General features: G+C 41.1%; 1 protein-coding gene across 2 annotated transcripts in view; it reads right to left on the minus strand.

Annotated features, from left to right (window-relative positions):
• Positions 1-1787: 1787 nt before the first annotated feature.
• THBS2 (thrombospondin 2) overlaps positions 1788-23500 on the minus strand; it is a 46068-nt gene continuing 24355 nt past the window's right edge. For both annotated transcript variants that reach the window (XM_060272833.1, XM_035108527.2), the window contains 10 exons: positions 21931-22149; positions 20399-20506; positions 19747-19906; positions 15609-15727; positions 13023-13257; positions 9462-9689; positions 7679-7950; positions 6516-6613; positions 4811-4950; positions 1788-3838 (listed from right to left, as the gene is read on the minus strand). In XM_060272833.1, the coding sequence (XP_060128816.1) occupies positions 3831-3838; positions 4811-4950; positions 6516-6613; positions 7679-7950; positions 9462-9689; positions 13023-13257; positions 15609-15727; positions 19747-19906; positions 20399-20506; positions 21931-22149 (1587 nt within the window). In that variant the 3' untranslated portion in view covers positions 1788-3830. The remainder of the gene's footprint in view (positions 3839-4810; positions 4951-6515; positions 6614-7678; positions 7951-9461; positions 9690-13022; positions 13258-15608; positions 15728-19746; positions 19907-20398; positions 20507-21930; positions 22150-23500) is intronic.

Raw genomic sequence — 23500 nt, forward strand, 5'->3', positions numbered from 1 at the left:
TGGGAGTTGTAGTCCCCAAACAGCTGGAGGGCTGAGTTTGGGGATGCCTGCTGTAGTGGATCATGAGGTTAGCACGGTTGGTTGGAACATGGTGCTGAAAACCAAAAGGTCGCAGGTTCGATCCCCATTTAGGGACAGCTTCCTATCCCTGCATGGCAGGGTCCCCTTCCAGCTCTACAATTCTCTGATTCTAGGTCTGGCTAAATGGATTCTGATAAATGTGCATAACTGAGAGCAGTTTTCATATTGTGAACAACAAACATTAGTCATAGAGAGAAGGAGAGAACTGTGTGTGTGTGTGTAGCTGCCATTCTGATGCCAGTGTCGCTGCTGCTTACCAGGGTCAGACTACCGGTATGGGAACACACCAGCAAAAGCGCTATCCTAGTTCTGCCAGTACACCCAGACAGCCTGAACCTTACCACAGCCCAGCTAGCGTCAGCAATGCCTGTGCCATAAAGGGCAGCTTTATGGCACCCATGCCAGCTTCTGAGCATCTGTTCAGAAAAGATGAGCCTAGAGAAGAAATCCACCCATTTTGCAGATGCTGATAAAAACAACTAAAGCTCTTAATCTTCTGAGCACTGAAAAATAAATAAAGGAAATACTGTCCACCACGAATGTCTCCAGTTGCTTCCAAATGAATGGGGTTCCACGGGAGGATAATTGTGGCATTGGTCAGTCCTTGCTGGAGATATAATAGGATCAAAGTGAATTCCATTCCTACCAGTTCGGGCTGCTTAAGATCATATGTTTGGTTTCAGCAATGAATTCCAAAAGAGGGGTTTCTTGGGTTTGGTTGGTTGTGGTATATATATATATTAAGCTATGTAAAAGTAAAGAGAACACTTTGAATAAAACCTTTTTACAGTTTATTGTCTATTAATAAAATGTATAAAAATGAAGATTTGAATAACTGAGGGACATTAAATGGTGAAATTCTATCCGTGCAAACAAATAAATAGTTATTTACAGTCTTTGGCAAAACAGAATGTTAAGTCTTGTTGGCATCTTGTGCTTATCCACATATATTCTTTCTCCCCTCCCCACCACCTCTCTCTCTCTCTCTCTCTCTCTCTCTCTCTCTCTCTCTCTCACACACACACACACACACACACACACACCACTCACACTCACACATACAAAGGAAAAAGGAAACAGTCATAAATAATTTACATAGTATAGGCAAATATGGTACAATCGAAATATTAACATCTTAGTCCCATCACTGATGTCTTCTTTTTATTTGAAGGATATATAAGCATTATTACATGAATGAAATTTCCCTCACTTCTCTCTGGGACTTGGGGCTACACTTTTAGAAATACTAAAAATAGGAATTGCAAAACAAACAAAAAACACCTCTGAACAAGCCTTAAAAAAATCTCATGAAGAGGCCTTTAAAAAGGTTGTTAATATGGCAAAACTAAGAATGTGCAATAAAGCCAGAAACACTGGATACTTGATAAAGGTATATAACATCAAAATCTATTTAGAAATTTGTTTGAAAACAGCTGACATTTGCTCACTGTATTCTCAAAGGCAGGAGATTGTTATCCCAAGCACAAGCCTGGCTGTGAGAGCAGCAGCTGAGGTGCTAATGTAGCCCTGAGCTTGAATTGCATCCTTTTGCATCCATGAAGATGCTTTGACAACTGTGTGACTGGAAGTCCTCATATGTGGCTGAATTCTTTTCCCACAGTCCTTCTTGAGATATCCAAATGTCTATCCCTGGCTGGGTGCAAAATCTTGCACGCGATTCCTCAGCCTCACCAAGCAGCCAGGGCTTTAATGTGGATTCCCACATGGCAGCTGTTTGTGACAGCGAATGGATTCTGCCCCTTCCTGACTCCAGCCCAACAGCTGATTGGCAGGTTTCTAGATTATTTTACACAGCTGCACATGCACAGCCCTTATGAGCGCATGCGCTCTCTTCAATCAAAACCACACCAGCAAGTTTACCTCATGGGCAAAGTTCATTCCACTTAAAATAACAAAAAAGAGTGTTAAATATGTGCATACTATTGTATAATGGAATAACAGTTGTATCTGGTTAGGATAAAGGCTGACATACCTTCAGCATTCTTTTCTTTACAAGTCCTATATACAGGAGACATACGTTTTAAAAAAAATACAAAAATGGTGGGCAATAGTAAATATCAAGGTTCCACTTAGAAGGTCTCGATGGCTACTTAATTATTTGGCAATTCAGAGCAATTTAAGATTATTGTGACATATAATTACATATATAACTTATATCTCTCTTTGGCCAAGTAAGATTGTCTTCCATAAACACCGTTTTAACAATGGGTACGTAAGTGACTGTGGAGGCCAATTCTGGATCCACACGTCCTTCCACAAGGGGGGGGGGCATTGGTTTCCAGGCAGGAGTTAGTTGATCACGGTGTGGATTTGCCAAGAGTGCCTTCCTCTTAGCACATTTCTCAATTGTGTCCTGAGATAGAGTGTCTTATATATTCACTGGTTGGACCATTAAAGGCATTATGTAGTCACCTCTTCTGCGAGTTCTTCCATGGCTAATGTGCTCTATGACAGTATGACATGCTTTCAAATAAATTACTGGAGAACGTAGCTGCACATAGCAATAAATAAATAGCACAGGCGTCCTTATAACTGGAACCATAATATGTAACCAGATTTTGTTAATGGTAGCATTGCCACCTTATCAGAAACCCGGATCAAAGTTTGGGGTTTCAAAGTGCTTGCTGCGACAGCGTCAGGAAAAATGTTTCACCTGGCCAGGAACTATTTTCATGGGACACCTTAGGCACGCTGCTGTTCATAGGTCAATTAGTGCACATTTAAGTTCTCACCACTGCTTACCTTCCTAGACAAAATTCAAGGGGCTGATTATACACTTTATATGACAGCCACATTTTCTACTTTCCCACCCTCTGGGTTATAAGCAACTAAGTTTTACTCAGAGTTGACCCACTACAATGAATTAGCCGTGTCCATCTATTAGAGCAGAATGTCTGCTCTGACTGTGACTATTAGGATGCATCGCTATGGCTCCCAATGAGCACTCATGGGTAAAATGTATCTAAACACAGTGGCCAAGCAGCAGGCATCCTCCCATAAAACTTTTCATAGTACACTGCATGGTATACAATGATATGCTGAGTGTGTCTTTGAGGCAAAGGGTGAATTCATATGGAAAAGGGGTCATCAAGTAGTTGAACCCATTTTATAAAAAGGAGCACCTACAAGCTTTGGCTGACATTCACATTGTGCGGCCATTGCCTTAGTTTTCCATGGCTTCTTAAATGAGTAGGATATTTAGGGTTTGGTCCTTCTCAGGTTTGCTGAACTATATCTCCCAGATTTTGTGTCACCAAGGCCCAGCCCTGATCTGAGCAAGTAATGTGGCCTGAAGAAGTGGTCATACTTACAGCCACTTCCTCCCTCTTGATGTAAGAATACCACCCCTCACATTCTTCCATAGCTATATCCATATAAATACATTAAGAAATTACACTTTATATGTAAACGTCATTTAAAAAAACAACAGCCAACAACCCTAAACAAATGAGTGAACAAATATGTCTGCCAAGTTTTCACTCTATACGTCCATCTATTTTTGCTTCCGTGGTGGGTTTGATGGTCACATTTAGGCCCTGTCAGTCCAAGCTCTTAGAAGGCACCGGGGTGTAGAATTGGAGGGATCTCTCCTGGCTGCAGGGAGGCACAAGGTCAGAGGAACATGCCAGAGTTGGAAAATAAGTGAGGGATTTGGAGTACCAGGATGAACAGAGGTGTCTAGTTGAACAGCATCTACAGTACTTTGCTGGTTTTGCAGCAGCTTTACCTCAGACATCTGCAACAGAAAGAAGCAATTGCTAAGTACGATTCCCACATTTGGATTGTATTGCAGTAAACATGGGGGAGGGGGAGAGAGTTACTTGTGTTTGGACATTTAAAACTTATTTTGAGAATACAGTGTATTCTTTTTGAAACAGCAGTGTGTAATAGGGGGAAATAAATCAGAAGTGGAAGTTGGGGGAAGCCCAGGAGGGGTGGGAAGAGGGAATGTAATATGAATATTATAGATAGGTATGTGATGTTTGTAATAATTGAAAAAGAAAATGGAATAAAAATTTAATTAAAACAACAACAGCAAGAGCACTACCACCATGCAAATATATGGTAAATAATTCAGAAATTGGGTCCTGGGTCTGAAAAGGTTGAGGATACCTAGATCAGCCTTATGTGATAGATCATCTTCGCGGGGGCGGGGGGAACCTCACATATGAGGAGTGGCACAGGCAAGTCAGGTTGCCGATTGCATGGAATCTGGCTCCGATTATGACAATTAATTATGCTCAGTGCTTTTTTTCGGGGGTGGGGGCGCAGGTGTACGCATACCCCTAAACATTTTGTGAATCTAAGTTTGGCCTCATTAAGGGGCAGTATTTCAATATGAGTAGGAAAATGCACTGATTACGCTTGCTCTAGCCTGAAGCTGGATACACACAATTGCTATTAATTGCTATACCCGTGTTTGCTATTAAGAAGGCTGTCCCACTGAATTCATTTTCATCCATAATGTAGATACATATATATAATATTGTTTAATAAAAGGAATCTAAGGCACTCAGAGGGTTGCTTCACAAATACATGGCAAGCACTTGATCCTGCAAAATCGGATGACCTGCAAGCTTGAGTGAGTCATAAAAACGTAATACCCTGCTGGATCAGGTCCATGGTCCCTCTAGACAATTGCACACACACACACACCGCAAACACTAAAGTAGTGATTACCATTACAATGATGAATGCATTAACTTACCTTTGCATTCATACTTGAGGTCAGAGAAGTATACCATCTCTTGTGAAAAGACAAAAAGACCTAATCGCCCACCAGCATAGGTTTTGTCATAGATTGGTCCAGAGTCTGCCATGACCTGCTTCCCTTCGTACACTAAAACCCTTTGAAAGGGGAACAAAGTCTAGATTAGACACAGTTCTTGAAATGATACACTATCTTTCTAGCTGAGGTAAAAGCTCTTATAAGAAAAACAAAGTGGCATCAGATTTACAATCAGGTTTCTAGAGTATACAACTTCTACCTTTTTCACACAACCTGCTCAAACACGCCTCACAAAAGTAGTTTTATGGACACATCTGAAAAAGATTTCCCAGTTCTGATTTAGGCCAGCCAAGTCCAATGAGGTGAATCTACACTGAGGAGGAGTAAGATGCATATTCTGTTGGAAGCTGCTCAGTGGCCTCCATCATCATCATCATCATCATCATCATCATCATCATCATCATCATCATCATCATCATCAGATTGTCATGCACATAAGTTGAAGAAACAACTCCATAGTCTTTAGGTCACTGTATGTCCTCTGACAGCAGATGTTATTGTGCATTTCAGCTGGAATTGCTAAATATTCCATAATACATTAGCCTGTTTTCAGAAAGAAACATTCCCTCTAACCTCAGACAGTTAATGGTTGGCTTGTGCAATGAAATAAGTGGTGTACGTATTCTATTTCAAAGCCCTAGGTTTTGTTGAGAACATAATTATTAGGATTTGTTTGCGGCACTGCTTTCTAGATGTGAGAGCATGGGAAAATATAGCTGTCAAAGAGGGGCTAATTTAATGTGAGAGAAACTCACATATACATACATATATATATATTCCTGCCAGAGAATGGTTACACTACGACAGACTTTAACACCAACCCAGAGAATGTTACCATGCTTAAGCCACATTAAAAGTCAGCCACGATTAACTTAAGTTTCACTAACTCCAAAAGGTCATAGGGATGACAAATTTTCTTGGGAACTGGTTGTCCATACTTGTGTATTGTGGGTGCTGTTGTGTGACTCATGGAGATTGGATGCACATCAGAACGCATCTGGTGTGCATCAGACTTCTGAAAAATGCTCAGTTATTCTTAAGAGTCCAATTAGAGTGCGAAACCTACATGAATTAACAAATGTTACAAGTTTAAAGGTTCTGGATTAGCAACTGTTCAGCGGTGCCAAGAACAGATGGAAGCCTTGCATCAGGCTGTGTGTGAATGATGATCCAGCTATAACCTGGAGAAGTTGAGTTTCTGCTGTATCCTTATGCGGTTATATGCCCAATAAGTTATATCTTATAACCAGTTGAGAAATCTCCTCTTATATCTTCAAACAATATAGCTAAATCCAGAAAGTAGGCTGGTGTGCTGTTTGGCTACATATTCATCCAGAACAACAACAGCTGTATTGGGCTAGACCAGTCGACCTACCTAAAACAGTCCAAAAATTTTGGAGGTATTATTTTTTATCTAATAATGGCTGTGTTTGTAGGAGCCATTCAGAGGAAATTGAACACATCTGATGGGGTGGAAAGCTGGGAAACCCTCTCAAATCTTCCAATGCAGAAAGTCTGCCATGAATGAAGTGACAGGACTGGAATTTGGTTACAAACCACTAAATAAAACCTCATTTATGATCAGATGGAAAAGCAATACAGTGTATTACAAGAAATGTCATACTTTATTAATCCCGTCTTGGGCCTGTGGACCAAATGCCACCTGTAAGCAGTGTAATCTTTCCAGCCGATATTCTTGGGGTCATGCCACAAGGTACGCACCTGTGGAAGAAGTTTTAAAAAAACAACGCACACCTCAGTTAGTGATCCCCATTAACAAGTGGGGCACATCCAACTCCTATTAACTCTACCTTTTAGACAGAAACCGCAACCCACATTTTAAATGCGCTGCCATAGTTTCTATGTCCCACCCTCCAGTTTGGTCAGTCAAAATGAGATGTTCATTCTGCAGCTTTCCCAGCTAAATGCTGTTGTGATTAGACAGGGAGCAGAGGGAGTCTTGCATATTTTGGGTAGCTGTAAAGGGTGCACTGTCTTTCTATACCAGGCATCCCCAAACTCGGCCCTCCAGATGTTTTGGGACTACAGCTCCCATCATCCCTAGCTAACAGGACCAGTGGTCAGGGATGATGGGAATTGTAGTCCCAAAACATCTGGAGGGCCGAGTTTGGGGATGCCTGGTATAGAAAGACAGTGCACCCTTTACAAGGGATACCTATACAAAGGGATCCCGGGGCTGCTCCGGGTTGGATCTATAAAAAGAACCATTTGGCAAAAGTATTCCCAAGCACAGTACACCTCGGAAGTCGAACAGAATCCATTCCAGAAGTCCGTTCGGCTTCCAAAACATTTGGAAACCAAAGCACAGCTTTCGATTGACTGCAGGAAGCTCCTGCAGCCAATAAGAAGCAGCGGAAGCCACATTGGACGTTCAGGTTCCAAAAAACATTTCCAGGTTTGCAGTGTTCAGGACCCAAAACATTAGACTTGCAAGGCATTTGGGATCCAAGGTAGGACTGTACTTTCTCCTGCAAAGAGCAAGGGACAGCAATTCACTAATAAGGGGGGGAATAACTGGACACAGGGTCTCTATTGAAGTCAAACCTGGAGGTGGAGGCTTCTTGGGTGGGGCAGGCTTAATCACAGCCAAAAGTTCCCAAGACAGTATCCAAAGAAAAAGAAATAATATAAAAACTTGGCCATTGGTTGATCATTATAATGAAAGATAGGGCCAAAACAATGGTTTCCAATGCTATGTCAAGATGGTATATGGGAAGGGGACAATTCTATGAACACTTAGCTGAATGTGACTCCTACATCTCTTACCTGTCCAGGTGTGTTTCCTGTATGCCAAAGGGCATTTCTCAAATGTTCGCCAGTGCCAGTTGTGGAGTTCACTACTTTAAGTGATACCCCTGAGTAACCATAAGCTCTGGTGGGCTTGTCCTCCCAATATGTCTGAGAAATTTGTTTCCACATCAGGACATAGAAGCGACTGCTGGACTGGTAGCCAAAGACAAACCCAGCATAGTCATCATCCCGGTCTGTGTTGACATAGAAGGTACCACTGAAGTCAACAGAACTGAACTCATCATAACCTGGAGGAGGGTAGAAAATGGTAGGTGTTCAGTTCCCAAAGGGATTGCAGCTTGTTGAGAATTTGGGCAGAAACAACGACCAACGACCTTGCAGTGAATGGTCCTACTTAGTCCGTCTTCCTGGATTGTCAATTTAGTCTCAGGCATTTGCCATTACTTTCTAAAAGGTAAAGGGACCCCTGACCATTAGGTCCAGTCGTGACCGACTCTGGGGTTGCGCGCTTATCTCGCGTTATTGGCCGAGGGAGCCGGCGTACAGCTTCCAGGTCATGTGGCCAGCATGACAAAGCCGCTTCTGGCAAACCAGAGCAGCGCACGGAAACGCCGTTTACCTATTTATCTACTTGCACTTTGACATGCTTTCAAACTTTCTATTAGGATGCAATTTGATTTGGTTCATCCCTTCTTTTTCTAATCATATTATCATTTTCTAATCATTTTGTAATCATTTTCTAATCATATTGTCTCTAGGCTTTACCAATTACTACCCTTTCTGTTACTTCACACTTGCTTTATAATGAAATCATTTTTAAATAGGCATGTATATTGATGCACACATGGACCTTGATATAGGAAGGACCTTCACATTTTTCAGTTCAGTTATACAGCCATGAAAAAGAAAACTTCAAAATATTTGAAAAGAAAAAAATGACAATTACAGAATGCTTTTGAAATGCTTGTATACCATATGCAAGAGCAATATTAATGGGTTGTGTCCCACAGCCCAATGCAGAAAGATAAATACATTCCATCCGGTCTCTCTCTCTCTCTCTCTCTCTCTCTCTCTCTCTCTATATATATATATATAATTCCAATGTAAATCATCTATGAATGCTGACTTGTTATTAGGCAGCTTTTTATTATTGCCAAACATTCCTCAGAGGTTATCTGTGCTTCCAACTTTTCCAAATTCATTTCAGAATGTGAAGTTTAGAAAGAGATTCTTAAACTGAACATATAAACTGCCTCAAATATTTCAGCTTCTTTTGATCAGCAGCTCGGACCATCTAATTTCTAGCTAATTGTTGTTGTGGTTTAGTCGTTTAGTCGTGTCCGACTCTTCGTGACCCCATGGACCAGAGCACGCCAGGCACTCCTGTCTTCCACTGCCTCCCGCAGTTTGGTCAAACTCATGTTCGTAGCTTCAACAACAATGTCCAACCATCTCATCCTCTGTCGTCCCCTTCTCCTAGTGTCCTCAATCGTTCCCAGCATCAGGGTCTTTTCCAGGGAGCTAATAGTTGTGCACAATTCAGAGAACCATGTGGCTAATCCCATGCATTCTGTCAGGTTCTGAATTTGCACTGTTTAACCTACAGCTCCAACATCACACAAGGCAGATATTTTTCAAAAGCAGTTTATAATATGCCATGGGGGTCTGTTTCAAGAAAACAAAGTCCAAAAATCTACTGGGTTCATGGAAGCCCTTGTGAAACACTAAACTTTGTCCTCTTGGTGTAATTCTGTTCATATCATCAATTAATCAACTGATTAATTTGAATCATACTCACCTACAGCTATGCCAGGATCTGAGTTTGCCGTCTGTACCAGTTCTTTGCCCTGATGTCGAATAACCCAATTTGGGTCAATCTGAGTTGTTCCTTTAGGATCCAGTGGGACCATCTGGAACTTTCTGAAATCAGTTTCACTAATGGCATCATTTTCAGGACAAACATCAAAAATATCTGGGACTTTGTCATTGTCAAAGTCATCCTTGCAGATGTCACCTCGGCCATCACCTAAAATGCACACAAAGCATTGAATAGTTTTCATGTTATATCCACACATCTCTCGTTCTGTAGGAAGAAGCCATGTTCTACAGGAAGGAAGGAAGCAGCCATGCCACCTTCTCTAGAAAATAGAATCAAATTTAAGAGAAGAGGGGCTACCATCTTCCTCTCCAGGGGAATGGGGTGAGTTGCAAGGGACCTTGGTGAGCGACTGCTCCAACCTTCTGTGCAAGATAGGATCTGCAGTGCAAGCAGGACTATGCAAATCTGGGAATGGGCCCAGGCCATCTGGAAAATCAGTTGCTGACAAAAACAAACGAGTGGCATACTGTAAAACCTAACAAGCCAGGAGAACCACAATATTAAAAAGGAGCTTTGGAATTTTAAAATTCCATATTATCTCCATGTCATCAGATGCCTTCAGCAATGTTCTGTCATGAATACTTAAGATTGTGACCATGCATTTTTGTCACATCTGTAGCAAATGAGTGAAGAAGGCATTACAGTAAATCATACTAAAACAGCTCTTGGCTACTCTTTATTTATGAGAGACTGTGTGAAAGAGGGAGGGAGACGGAGAGCAGTGATAAACTATGGGATAAATAATCTCCCCCCCCTAAAACTTGGAATGTGGCTATAATGAAATCTTGAGTGATTAATGTGGTATTTAAGACAGAGCCACTCAAGTGAACAGAGACTGCAACCACCAAATCTGTTACAAGGAAGCCCTGCTGTTGGCAATGTGGTAAATACTTTGCAAGCTGTGTGTCCTAGAATGTAATATTTATCCTGGTTTGGGTTAAAGAGCTATTTGGGTTGAAGAACAATAGACATTCAAATAAACGTCAAAACTGAAATGTCACAAATATGTTTTCTGTGTTCACAGGCAACATGCAAGTTCTTTTTCCACAAGTCCTTTTTAAAGGCGCACACACATTCTACGACATTTTCCCCAAACTTTGATAAGGAAATACAATTCCTGTGTTTCTCTCCAATCATGAGGACGCTAAACTTGGTGGGTTATTTTTGTGTGTGTGGTATGGGGAGGAATGATGAGAATCTCAGCCAATTGTGTTTATGCAGATTCAGTTATTGTTGTCTGCATTCATTTCTCTTATCAATAGAGACTCATGCCACATGTTTTGCAGACATGTTTCATTAGAACACTGTCTCTCTACTCCAATCTTCTATTCTAATCTTCAAGGACAGACTTTGTTATGGAACTGCCAAAAATGTTTTTTTAAAAAAAAAAATACAGAGTCAAGCATCTCAGATGCTTTTTGTAGTTCATCTCTGTGAGAAAATGGCTTCACATTCCACGGACTGACTGGCTGGCGGGTTGCCAAGTTGAACTCCAAATTCTGACCAGCTGTATGCTCCTGAACGTGTTTATCTTTACACGTAAGGGGAGAAGTGTGTGTTCCCAGTTTTATTCTCTTGCCAACATCAAAGAAGCAATTTCTTTGTCCAAATGAGGTTTTAATTTTTCACCACATATGTTTCTTAAGTTCCCTGTGGTGCCGATTGCTGACAAGGCTGTTTTTTCATCAAAAAGTTTAGAAAGCATCTGCCCCACCAGCCATGACCACAGGCTCCTTGGAGGTCTGCTCTCTGGAAGATGGTTGTTCAGGACACAGTAGAATTCTGCCTTATTTCTTGACCCTAGATTAAAATGACACTGTGGGGTATCCGTCATAAAACAGCTAACGGGTGAGAAATCTAAGCTCCACCTGCTCTCTGTGATTAGAGGCATAACTGGGCAGAATACGTAAGCAGGCAGGATCTGCTGTGGTGTTAACCTGAGAGCCAGTGCTGTGTATTGTCTGCTAAGGAACAGGAAGAGCCAGATTCAAATTGACCACTCAGCTCTGAGGTCACTGGATGACCTTGAGGCAGCTGGCTTATGGATTGGCTTATAATATATAATTTATTTTTTATACCCTGCCCATCTGGCTGGGTTTCCCCAGCCACTCTGGGCGGCTTCCAACAGAAAAATGAAATAAAATAATCTATTAAACATTAAAAGCCTCCCTAAACATGGCTGCATTCAGATGTCTTCTAAAAATCTGGTAGCTGTTTTTCTCTTTGACATCTGATGGGAGGGCGTTCCACAGGGTGGGCGCCACCACCGAGAAGGCCCTCTGCCTGGTTCCCTGCAACTTGGCTTCTCGCAACAAGGGAACCGCCAGAAGGTCCTCAGTACTGGACCTCAGTGTCTGGGCAGAACGATGGGGTGGAGACGCTCCTTCAGGTATACTGGACCGAGGCCATTTAAAACTATTTAGTAAGATTACTCCAGGCAGAATACCCTCATGAAGATTTCAGCAAAAGAATGCATTTGGGTGTACCTTTGATGAGCTAAGTGATGCTGAACATATTCTTGCATAACTATTTGACTTTTAGAAGACATCTGAAGGCAGCCCTGTTCAGGGAAGTTTTCAATGGTTGTTGTTTTATTATGTTTTTAAGATTTTGTTGGGAGCTGCCCAGAGTGGCTGGGGCAACTCAGTTAGATGGGTGGCTAATAACAACAACAATAAATAATAATAATAATAATAATAATAATAATAATAATAATAATGTTACTTTTATTAATCATCTCACTTCCGTACTCTGTTCAAGCTATAATTATTTGCAGAAGTTATGGATCCCAGTTTTCTTTCTTAGCCTCTCAAAAAATATTTTATGAAGATGTCTCATAAACAACCTGTACAGATGGTTTTCATTATTGTCAGATTCTGCTACAAAGGGATGCTCTGAGCATCCCATGGCCCTCCTGCTTGATCACCTACAAAATCAACTTGCTAAGGCCAATGCGCTTAAAAGAAGTACACCATTAAAAGGAGAGAGAGCAAGGCAAATACACTGTGCAAATACACTGGTTGAGCCAACCTGGCAGTCATGCTGGCATGTTTACACTAGGCCAACCTCGCCACCACCTCCCCTGTCCTGCTCTCAGTCCCAGTACACAGCAACAATTCAGCCAGAGAGAGGTCAAGGGCACCACACGATCTACTGCTGGGCTCAGCTTGCATTGAGAGGTCCACCTTTAGTCTTCATTCAAGAAACCCCTAAGTCTATGGCACTAACAAATCTACCATGGCATAAGCTTTCATGGACTGCAGCAGGGAAGGTGGACTTCTGGCCCTCTAGATGTTGTCGGCTTCCAATTCCCAACAACCTCAGCCAGCATGGTAGAGGTGATGTGAGTTGTAGTCTAGCAGCATCTGGAGGGGAATAGGTTCTCCATCCCTGGAACACACCATCATATGCCGGAAGGTGACTGTGGTCCACAAAAGGATATGCCACAGTATATGTCTTTAAAGTGCTTTAAAGTCTTACCATCGGAATCCTTCTGGTCAGGGTTGAATGTGAGTCGGCAGTTGTCCCGGTCGTCTGGGATGCCGTCGTTGTCATCATCGGAATCACAAGCGTCCCCTTTACCATCTTTGTCATGGTCAGCCTGATTGGCATTGGAAATGTACGGGCAATTGTCTTTGTTATTCTGGTGGCCATCTTCATCGATGTCTTGATTGTTGTCACACTGATCACCAACCAGGTCATTGTCCACATCAGTCTAAAGGGGTTGACAGGAAACAAGATTTGAATTTTTGCAACAGTGAACCAAAAAAGGTGCGGGAACCACATGATCACACTGTTAGTGGTTCCCTTCAGAAATGTTAATGTATACTGAAGGTAATCTGAAAAGTAATATTCTATAAACATACTGAGATATCCCAAAGTTGCAAAATAGATTCTGCATCATGGTTCTTATTTCAAATTCCTCATTTAAATCTACTGACTCTTAAGCCAATACACTTAATTACTTACTTTTATTTATCTGTTGTATTTCTATCCCAGCTATAGCCCTAAAAGCAAACAGATGCAAGCCCATAGCATCCCTCCAATTTTAATGGAAGGAGGAAATGTGTCTTTTATCAGAAGTTTGGGAAGCATGGTTTCTAAGTGATTTCTTGCGTAGAACAGAGGCTGGCTAAGCTGAAGAAGTGGATTATCAGGATAGGTGGTGGTATGCTTGATGAGATGTTTTCTAACTGATCTTTAACTCATACAGTTTCCCAATTCTTCCAGAACCCTGGTCTTCTCTCTCTCTCTTGCATCTGTTTTCATACTGTAAGCATTTGGCATCTGCCCCCAAAAGTATCTGTTCAGAAGAGTGCAAGATGAAAATGCATAGCAGGCATTTTAATGAATGAAATTGGTGCCAACACATAGGAAGACCTTTGACGTCCTCAACAGATCTCAGTTCTAGCCTTAGGCCCCTTTGGAAGGTTTTGCAGATGAGAAAAGTGGCGCTGCTCTCGTGAGAAACTTCTCTTGCCTCGGCAGCATTCTTATGTTATGAGTGACTGCTATTGACCTCAGCTGCTTTCAGGGTTTTTATGTACATATATGCCCCGAGAAGCCAACGGCAATAACTTTGCGCAATTAGAAATTCCAGACCATTCATCCAAATCAAAGGCAAAGCTTTTGTGTCAAAGCTTTGAAAACTTGAAAAGCTGCGCTCTTTCTTTTTTAAAATAACCTGGGCATTCAATTTACCTCAAACCATGCAGTTTGCCACCAACATTTGCCTTTAATATAAACATGTGCCCTGTGACTGAACAGAACCATATTAATTCTACGTAAACTGGGTGGTTTTCCCTCCCACTTCCTGAATAGAATTACAAGTAAGTCTAGAATGTAGCATTTCTGAAATGCAGAGCTGGAAAGCCCATTGTGGTCTGGGAGTTGTGTTACCCATTTTAAAGTGCCTGGTGGGCCAAATATAAAAGCACATACATATACACAATCTCTCCCACAGGCACACAGTTTGTTTCACTCATAAATCTTATGTGCTCCTCACCTTCTTCTTCATCAGAACCAACCTGGCGAGAAACTAGCGACAATAAGAAAGGGGCGATCTCTTGTATATATTGGGGCTTAATTGCGAAAGGGAAACAGGTGATGCTGTGGTCTAAACCACTGAGCCTCTTGGGCTTGCTGATTAGAAGGTTGGCAGTTCAAATCCGCGCAACGGGGTGAGTTCCCGTTGCTCTGTCCCAGCTCCTGCTGACCAAGCAGCTTGAAAGCATACCAGTGCAAGTAGATAAATAGGTACTGCTGCGGCAGAAAGGTAAATGGTGTTTCCGTGTGCTCTGGCTTCCGTCCCAGTGTTCCGTTGCACCAGAAGCAGTTTAGTCATGCTGGCCACATGACCCAGAAAGCTGTCTGTGGACAGACGCCTGCTCCCTCAGCCTGAAGCAAGATGAGCACCATACCCCATAGTCAAGTTTGACTCGACTTAACCATCCAGGGGTCCTTTACCTTTTTTTTTACCTTTAATTGAGAAAATAGCAGGAGATGTTCCTGGGGTGAAACTGGGAGTCAGATTTTCTGAGTTGACATGCACAGGATTCTGGTGGTGGATGACTTGGAACTGAATGTGTGAGCTGCCTCCATTGGACAATATTGCAGGTTGGGAGTGGAATATCCACATGTGGTGTTGGATTTTTGATGTCACACATACAAGTGTGACAGGGCACATTGCTGGATGCATGTATGAACCTGCACACAAACTAGAAGACTCCCTGTTAGGAAGAGGAATGGAAGACTATTCACGAACAAAAGCTCTCCTTTATTTTTGCTTTCCTGCATGTTGAAACAATCTACCCCCATAGGCAGATAATTGGAACACTGAGTATTTCTGCAATAACGAAAACCTTCTTTACCCCTAAATCCAGCCAGGTATGGATTTAGATCTTGAAAAGGGGAGCAAGGAATAACAAGCCTTGCTGAAATATCCTTCAAAGCAGGCAAAAGGCAGCCTTTGTCAATAGTACACAGTATAGTGTAGTGGTACCTCTACAAGGGTGAAAGCAGAGGTCCATCACACCCATTCAGTCCCCCCATGTATGTGCTACCTACCTGGTCAGGATTGTGCACCAGCGGGCAGTTATCACAATGATCACCAACTCCGTCTCCATCTGTGTCTCTCTGGTCTGTGTTGTAGACATATGGGCAGTTATCGCGTTCATTGAAAACATCTGCCAGGATGAAAAAAAGCAACGCAAATAAAACTGTTATGTTCAGATTCCACTTGCATAAAGCAACACGCACTGGTTTCCAAGAAACTAGTACAACCACGAATGGGAATTTCCCCCATTTTATTCTCACTGGAAACTAAGTGCATCCAAGAGACAATGATGGGACCATGGTCACCCAGTGAGCTTTTGTATTTAAGTCTGGTCTCTCCATGCTAGGTGGCACACATTATATCTTGAACTGATAGCACTACTGCTTTGTCCTTTGCTTGTTAAATGGGGTGTGCTTGTCTTGCTGTGTGCCTTCCCTAAATTGTAACCCCTTTCCTACAAGGCTACAAATATAGTACTATAAAGTCTGTAGGGTTGTACTAGCTGGTCGGTCCCATGGTTGGTGAAATACTTTTAGGATGGATCTTTCCCTAATTCACTCTGTGGTGACCCCTCTCTGCCCAACTCTTGGTCACATACAAGATTTGCCTGACACATTTTCTGGTGACGGTGAGAAGGTAAGAACAAAACCACCCTGTTTTGTGACAAATTGATTGATGACCTATCAGCTTCCATTCTCAATTGAAGGTAGTCAATTCATCCAGACCTTTCAAGATAAGGCAGTCCAGCTTTTCAGATTTTATCCAATTCTACCCCAAAGTTTTAAAAAAGTTATATTTCCATGAGTAAAAAAAAACACTCTAGGCCCATTTTCCTGTAATTTGGGAAGCATTATATCGCCTAAAGGAGCTAGGATGCCTGCAAATTCCATTCACCTATATGAAAAAGGGACAGCTATATAGACAATAGTCATTGGGAGAGAGCAATACTCTGAGGGGCAGCTTATGAAACAACTTGGACCAAGGCAGACAGTTTCCTGAAGCAGCAAATTGAGGTCTGATCCAAAAACTTGTGGTTTGTGCAGTCCCCTAGTATATTTTTTATTGTTTGAACTCTCTGTAAACAGTCCAGAGGAATCTGTTGATTAGGCGGTCAACAAATGTCCTAAATCAATATTATAAAATTTACTATGAAATGTATCCCCTGAGCTGACTTGAGGTTTATGCAGTTTTGTTTTAGATTTCAGATTTCATTTATTTTTTAGTAATAAAAGTTTTTGCTGATTCTTACAATATTTGCAGGAGACGAGAAGACAACCCTTTCCAGGAATACTGGTTTATATATATTTTTATTTTACTTTTTGCAATGATATATATTTTGATTGTAAGCTGCCTTGGATATTTAGATATGTCTAAATAAATAACCACAAGTGTTAATGGAAACTCCATACTATGGAAAACCTTCAAGGGTTTTAGAGATCTACTGATACACACATCCAACACTTTCAACACTTTACACATTTATTGAATCAAATCTGAGGCTTAACAGGTTTCTTTCTCCAGTGCTGAAAACTGGGATTCATCTGCCAGGAAATGCAGCAGCAACGTCCCTCTAAGGACACTGAAGCTTCTGCTTCCAAGTCATGCCAAAAACCTCAAGCCTAGAGGCATTCCAAAAACACCAAAGATATTTGGGTTGGTAGGTTTTTTCGGTACTGGGCTACTGTTCAGGTCAGGTTTGCCAGTTTAATAACCTGAAATGTCACTGTTGGTTTTTTCCCCCTTCCTGAGCCAAAAATGTAACTTGGGATCCTTATTATTCTAGCATCCAAAAGAAATTTCCCTTTTTTTCTCCCAAGGCGTTTTGGCAAACACGTTGGGTGAAGACATTTGATTTGGCTGGCACTTCAAGTGCAGCTCTTCATGCGAGCATATTTGACAGCATAAATAATTAGAAAGAATATGGGTATTGCTGGCCCATAATTTTCATTACTTCTGAAATTATTATATCAAGTGAATGTTATATTCTTAAAAATGGGACGTGGGTTCTTAAAGAGTACCTCTCCCACTATAAGATCATTAAAGACTTGTCAGAGAGACTGTGCAAATAGTCCATTCTGTTCCAGAATTGGTTTGAGCACATGGCAAAGCCTTGACCATGAAATTATTTGCCCAGTAAACCCCACCAAACCATGTGTTTAAGGTACACCACTAAGATTTATTTTGATTAAGAAGTTTATAAAAATTTCTTAAATAAACAAATTAATCTGCATGCTTTTATATGATTATGTAAAATGTTCCTTTCACATTTTTCCTTTGAGGTTATATGATCAGCTGGCTGGTTTTATGGTTAAATGGGTTTGAGTTTAGTATATTCTAAGGACTATTTGCCAATAAGATGTTATCATTTTAATGATGTTTTGCATTTTGGAGTTCCACTTTACCTTTTCTCTCTCTCTGTGTGTTTGTGTGTGTGTGTGTGTGTGTGTGTGTGTGTGTGTGTGTTTATATATACATAATTATATAGATATGTGTAGAATATATGTAGTATAAAAAAGCAATATAAAATCTGTTGGAATAGAAAGAAATAGTCTCTAGATAACCTGGTTTAATACAAATAAGTGACACAAAAAGAAGGGCATAGCCCCACTTTTATATCCCATTTCTTGTTATGAACATTATTTAAGCACAAGCTTAAATCTCCCACTGAACTTCTTGCATCTTCAAAGTGTATAAAATTGGCAATCGTGTCTTAGGAGACTTTCATACATGTGGTGAAATATTCAGACATAGCAATGGGTGGCACTTGTCAGTGCTCTTTGCAAGGATCCGGAAATGAACAGGCCATCTTTTTCAGGCCATCGTTTTTCAGTTGCAAGCTATTGATTTAGTCTCACGAGGTTTATGTGCATGTAGCACTTCTGGACTAAAAACTATGAGCATAAATCAAATGCCTCGGGAGTGGCATTTGCAAGCAGCCTTCTGCAAGCAATCAGTTCAGACCTCTTATGAGAATGATCTGTCCCCAACAACCCACTGAGTAAGGAGGATTACAGAAAGAGAACAAGTGTCAGAAAAGAGAGCAGGTGGCAGAAAGAGAGAGGGAAAGGCATGTTCTCTCCCCTTTTTGGCTCTAGTGACACTGGCCACTGGCATAAGACACCTGATATTAGATTACCCCTAAGGGAACCTGGCCCTCAGAAACAGTTGCCTACCCAGCCATGCATCCAAATCAGCACTAAATGAGGATGCAAGTCCAAATCCGAATTCACATTCTTGTGTCATTAGTCACACATTAACCGCTTGTTTGCATGTGGCTAGAGCTGGATCAGGGTTGATATCAATGTGGCCCAAGGAGCCCATAAATGCCCTTTATCACCTGCATCCTGAAAAAGCGCATTATACTTGAAAAAGTATACAATACGTTGTCATCTAATGGTGCCCTTCTCTTCATGAAAGGAGTCCTTCCATTCATAAAAGGCTCTTTGATTTAGTGGAGTCTCCCATGGACTGAAGTGGGAAGAGGATTATGTGCCCCACCCCCACAAAAAAATAGTAAGGGGGGAAGTGAAGTTGGCAAAAATTGCCCCCTCCTTCTGCCCATGGAAGCCAATGTCATTAGATGTGTTGTCTGTTCCACTTCCCAAGCATTCACTTATTATTGTGACAGCAACTCTTAAGATTGCATAATGAGAGTTTGGAAACAGTGGACATAAATGACATACCTGGGTTGGTTGTATCATATGGAAATCAATGACATATAAATGTATCTAACTTCTGCTATGGTTATGATGTGTCCTTTTTTCCCAGGACACGACTTCTTTCAGGGGTAAAATTTCTGTCTGGGTGGATTTTTTTAATTTGCCAAAATGTCTCTGGCAATACTTTCTGGATGAGACAAAGACATGACTGGTGGTTGAAAATGCTTGCTTTCCTCTTCTCTTCTCCGCCCCCCCCCCCCAGCAATATATCACAGCTTCTCCAGCCTATATATAGGAGGGGTATTTTAAATGAGAGTCGTCATAGCGTCCTCTTTTTTGCTCTTGAAAATGTGGCAACCCTATCCTTTGCCTTCAATGTGTGGATTGATTTGATAGAGTTGTTCACAAGGGCGAGAGCAATAGCTTATTTTGAGCCTGTTTCTCCCATGCTGAACAGAAACTAAATATATGAGAATGAATAAGAATTTACCATCGCCATCAATATCCACCGCACATGAATCGCCCTCTCCATTATTATCAGTGTCAATCTGAGCAGGATTGTGCACGTAGGGGCAATTATCGCAGCGGTCCCCAACTTCATCCTTGTCATAATCAAATTGACGAGGATTAAAAATAAGGGGGCAGTTGTCCTAAAAAAAAGGAGAAAAAGGATTGAAGAGAAGATGTGTAAGCATAGCTCAAAGGCCATTACATTTCCAATCAACCTTTTCCCTTTCTGTAAATCAAACAGCATATACCTATTGGGGTTCCCAAAGGTTTCCTGTAAATACTGCTAATAATAGTAAATTAGCATCAAATGAGGCATATGTAAGACTATCACTCTCTCACACACTCTGCTAGAGTCAGTGTCTTTCAACCTTTCCCCATATGAATACTACGAGCCAACAAAACAGCTGTAAAACTTCCATAGAATGTGCCATTCTGTTGGTCTGTAATATGGAGCATGTAATGATCAGTGACATCTGTAAGTAATAGTGGTATCCCAAATGGTACAGTTTAAATTCTGATATCTGACAACAGACGTAGAGAAATGAGAATGCAGCAAATATACCAACAACTTCTTAATGGTGTCCATATTGATTTCTTCTGAAAGGAGAAGATGCTAATGAAAACAAGCTTACTTTATCATCCTCAACACCGTCGTTGTCATCATCCTCATCACAAGCATCTCCCTTTCCATCCTTATCGAAGTCTTCTTGTCCAGAATTAGGCAGAAGAGGACAGTTATCCTGTGAAAACAGACAACCCCAGATTGGCACACACTTCTAATTTCACAAGTTGATAATAATGCCAAACTCTGACTAAATGTTTGTATGCCCCTCCAGATACAGCACTGAGCGAATTCAAAATGGGAATTTTGAAGTCTTTCCTAAAGTCAACATGCATATGTATTCAATTAATTTTCACACACTTTTAGGCAGCCTTTGGTTTGTGTTGGATTATATTGCTAAAGTGGAATGATATCCGATGATGGTTACCACCTTATATTTTTGCTAGATTGCTTTAAAGGAAAGCATTTAACCTTTATTAAATCAACATATGTACTACAAAAATAATGGGTTTGGCTTTTGCGGAAGAACCTCCCCTAAATGAATTCCGCATGTTTGAGTTTTGGTTTTTGTCTTTTAATGAAAGCAGCTCTTGATTCTTCTTGAATCAAATGAAGTACATCCTGGTGACAGGAACCAAAAAGAAAGAAAGAATGAACCATATATGCTGAGTTGGTCACATTAACAAATGAGCAGACATTAGCCAGGGCTGAAAGAATTTGACATCTCAATTGTATGCTCAAGGAACATTTAATACTCCCTCTCTGTTCGTGGAAAAGCAGGAAAAGAGAGATCCATTACTAGCTCCATCCCACAGTCTTATAAAGTCACATTCAGCTTCAAGTTACAAGCATTTCTCGCAGTAAGGCACAAAATTCTGGTTTGTTTCAATTCACTTGCTGTGTTGGGGTGTGATATACTTCATACTGCTTCATTGTTTTTGACTCGGTTTGATAAAGGTTGTCTTCAGCACTTATTCTTCTGCTGTTCACTAGTTTATTTGGTTAACTTGTTGAGAGGGTATGTTATCAGTAACCTGTCTAACCCATATTTTGTGATGAAAGGATGGTGTACCAAGGTGACAGAACCACTGCCCTTGCATGAAGCAATGAGTCGCCCTGAGGCCTCCGGGTATGGGGCAGTATATAAATTTAATTAAATGAAGAGGAAGAAGAAGAAGAAGAAGAAGAAGAAGAAGAAGAAGAAGAAGAAGAAGAGGAGGAAGAGGAAGAGGAAGAAGAAGAAGAAGAAGAAGAAGAAGAAGAAGAAGAAGAAGAAGAAGAAGAAGAAGAAGAAGAAGAATTGTGCATTCAGCCATTTCAATGGAATGTCTCCGACTCTGACATGTCTATCCAGTCATATCTTTTTGGTGGTTATTAAGAGGTATATAATTTTTGTAGACTAGAAGCTCAAAATGGGCAGATTCTCTAAATTGAGAGACCTACCAGTCTTGGAAATATTTATTTCAACAGTCTTTATATCATCAACAGTGGCCTAACAAATGGTCCAGGAAGTGATGGTCACTGGAGGCTATCACTAGACTAGCCCTTCATTAACTGCCCTTCATTGAGACATTTATGTTGTTTCCATTGCTTCTTACTTACTTTTATGCAGTGATAAGTTGAGTTGGCAGCACAGACCAAGTTATGATTGGGCCATCCATCCAGGTCAGAATCTTCGCCGCAAATGAATCCATCACCAGCATAGCCTGTCCTACATTCACACTTGTACATGGGGTCACTGAAATGCCCAAGGTAGATGCACTCTGCTGACCTGTGACAGTTGTGTGTCTTGTCTTTGCAAGGATTGGCAGGTTCACATACCTGAAAAAGCAAAGCATAATTGTCAGAGGGTTGTCGTGGCTACTCTAGAGTAACTCCGCTTGAGTCCAGTTGGTCTTTAAAGACTTTTATTATGCAAAGTATTTACAGTGCAGAGACAGCTTAAAATATGACCTCACATTCCGAATCAGAATCTGGCAATGGCGTACGTCTGTTCTTACGCCAGCAAAGTAGTCGGGGCACCCCAAAACGCCTCCCCCTTGACCTGCGTCGCGGTGCTCTCCTTAACTCTTGCGCCGGAAGGAGCGATGCCCTCTCAGTCTGAGCTACAGGGACATGCGCTTGTTTATTATATATTTGCTTTGATGTCATCCTCATCATAGCAAGTTCCAATACTTGAAAAGAATTTGCAGAACGCTTTCTGCAGTACAGGTGACTTTAGGAACAGGACAATACGTGGTGGCTGGGACCAGGAAAACCTGCCTGGAATGGCTCTGACCACAACAGTATCTGTGGGTGAGAATTGTGATAACAACACAAGAGAAGAAATGCTTTGGATGGCAAGACCTACTCAGTTCTACATAGTGCTGGAAAAACCACTCAAAGCCAAATTTGAATTCAACTAAGTTAGCCAAAAATGTCTGTTTTTCAAATGCCTCATTTTAAACAGTTTTCAGTACCGATAGTCAAGCACTACCCTCAAATGACACAAAACATCTGATTAATGTAGATAAACAGCAGTTTTAGTTTCCGATAATATTGTTGAGCTTTGAGCCACACATCCTTTAGCTGGGCCCAGATTTAACAACCTTTTATTAAAATCCTGGGCAGAGCCTCAAGGAACATTTCCTTACTGACTGGGCTAATTAGCTGCACACGTTTGTCAATGCGGTAATTATGAATAATGCTTTATTTAACTAAAGCGTCGCCTTAAGCAGAATTTTACATTACTTCACAAATTTCTCTTACATCTGCTGATTCTGGATGTCATTAACTAACGTAAATCAACCCCACCCATTTCCTTTGCAGCAGCTTCAGGATGTATCACCAAACTAGCTATTTAGCTGCCTTTGGGTTTTTGCTTTTGTTTCTGCATAGAGAGACAGCGTAATGGACTGTGATTTCTTTTCCACAAGTCCTGACTGGTACTTCTGTATTGCTATTGTTTTGATTGACAGCTTTGCTAGAGTAGTTTAACATTAACGGATGTTTCACATTTAGACTTCACAAACCGTGTCAGCCAGAACACGGAGAACTATGAAGAGACTGAGTAAAACCCAATGAAACTATTTTAAAATGAGGGTGGGGAATGTCTTTTTATCAAATCTAATTTAGTTGCATTTTTTCACGTTCACTGAATAAAGATCTCCCCAAAGTGACCTGTTTCCTACAG

Source organism: Zootoca vivipara, chromosome 3 (genome assembly GCF_963506605.1).
Source record: "Zootoca vivipara chromosome 3, rZooViv1.1, whole genome shotgun sequence".
NCBI lineage: Eukaryota > Metazoa > Chordata > Lepidosauria > Squamata > Lacertidae > Zootoca > Zootoca vivipara.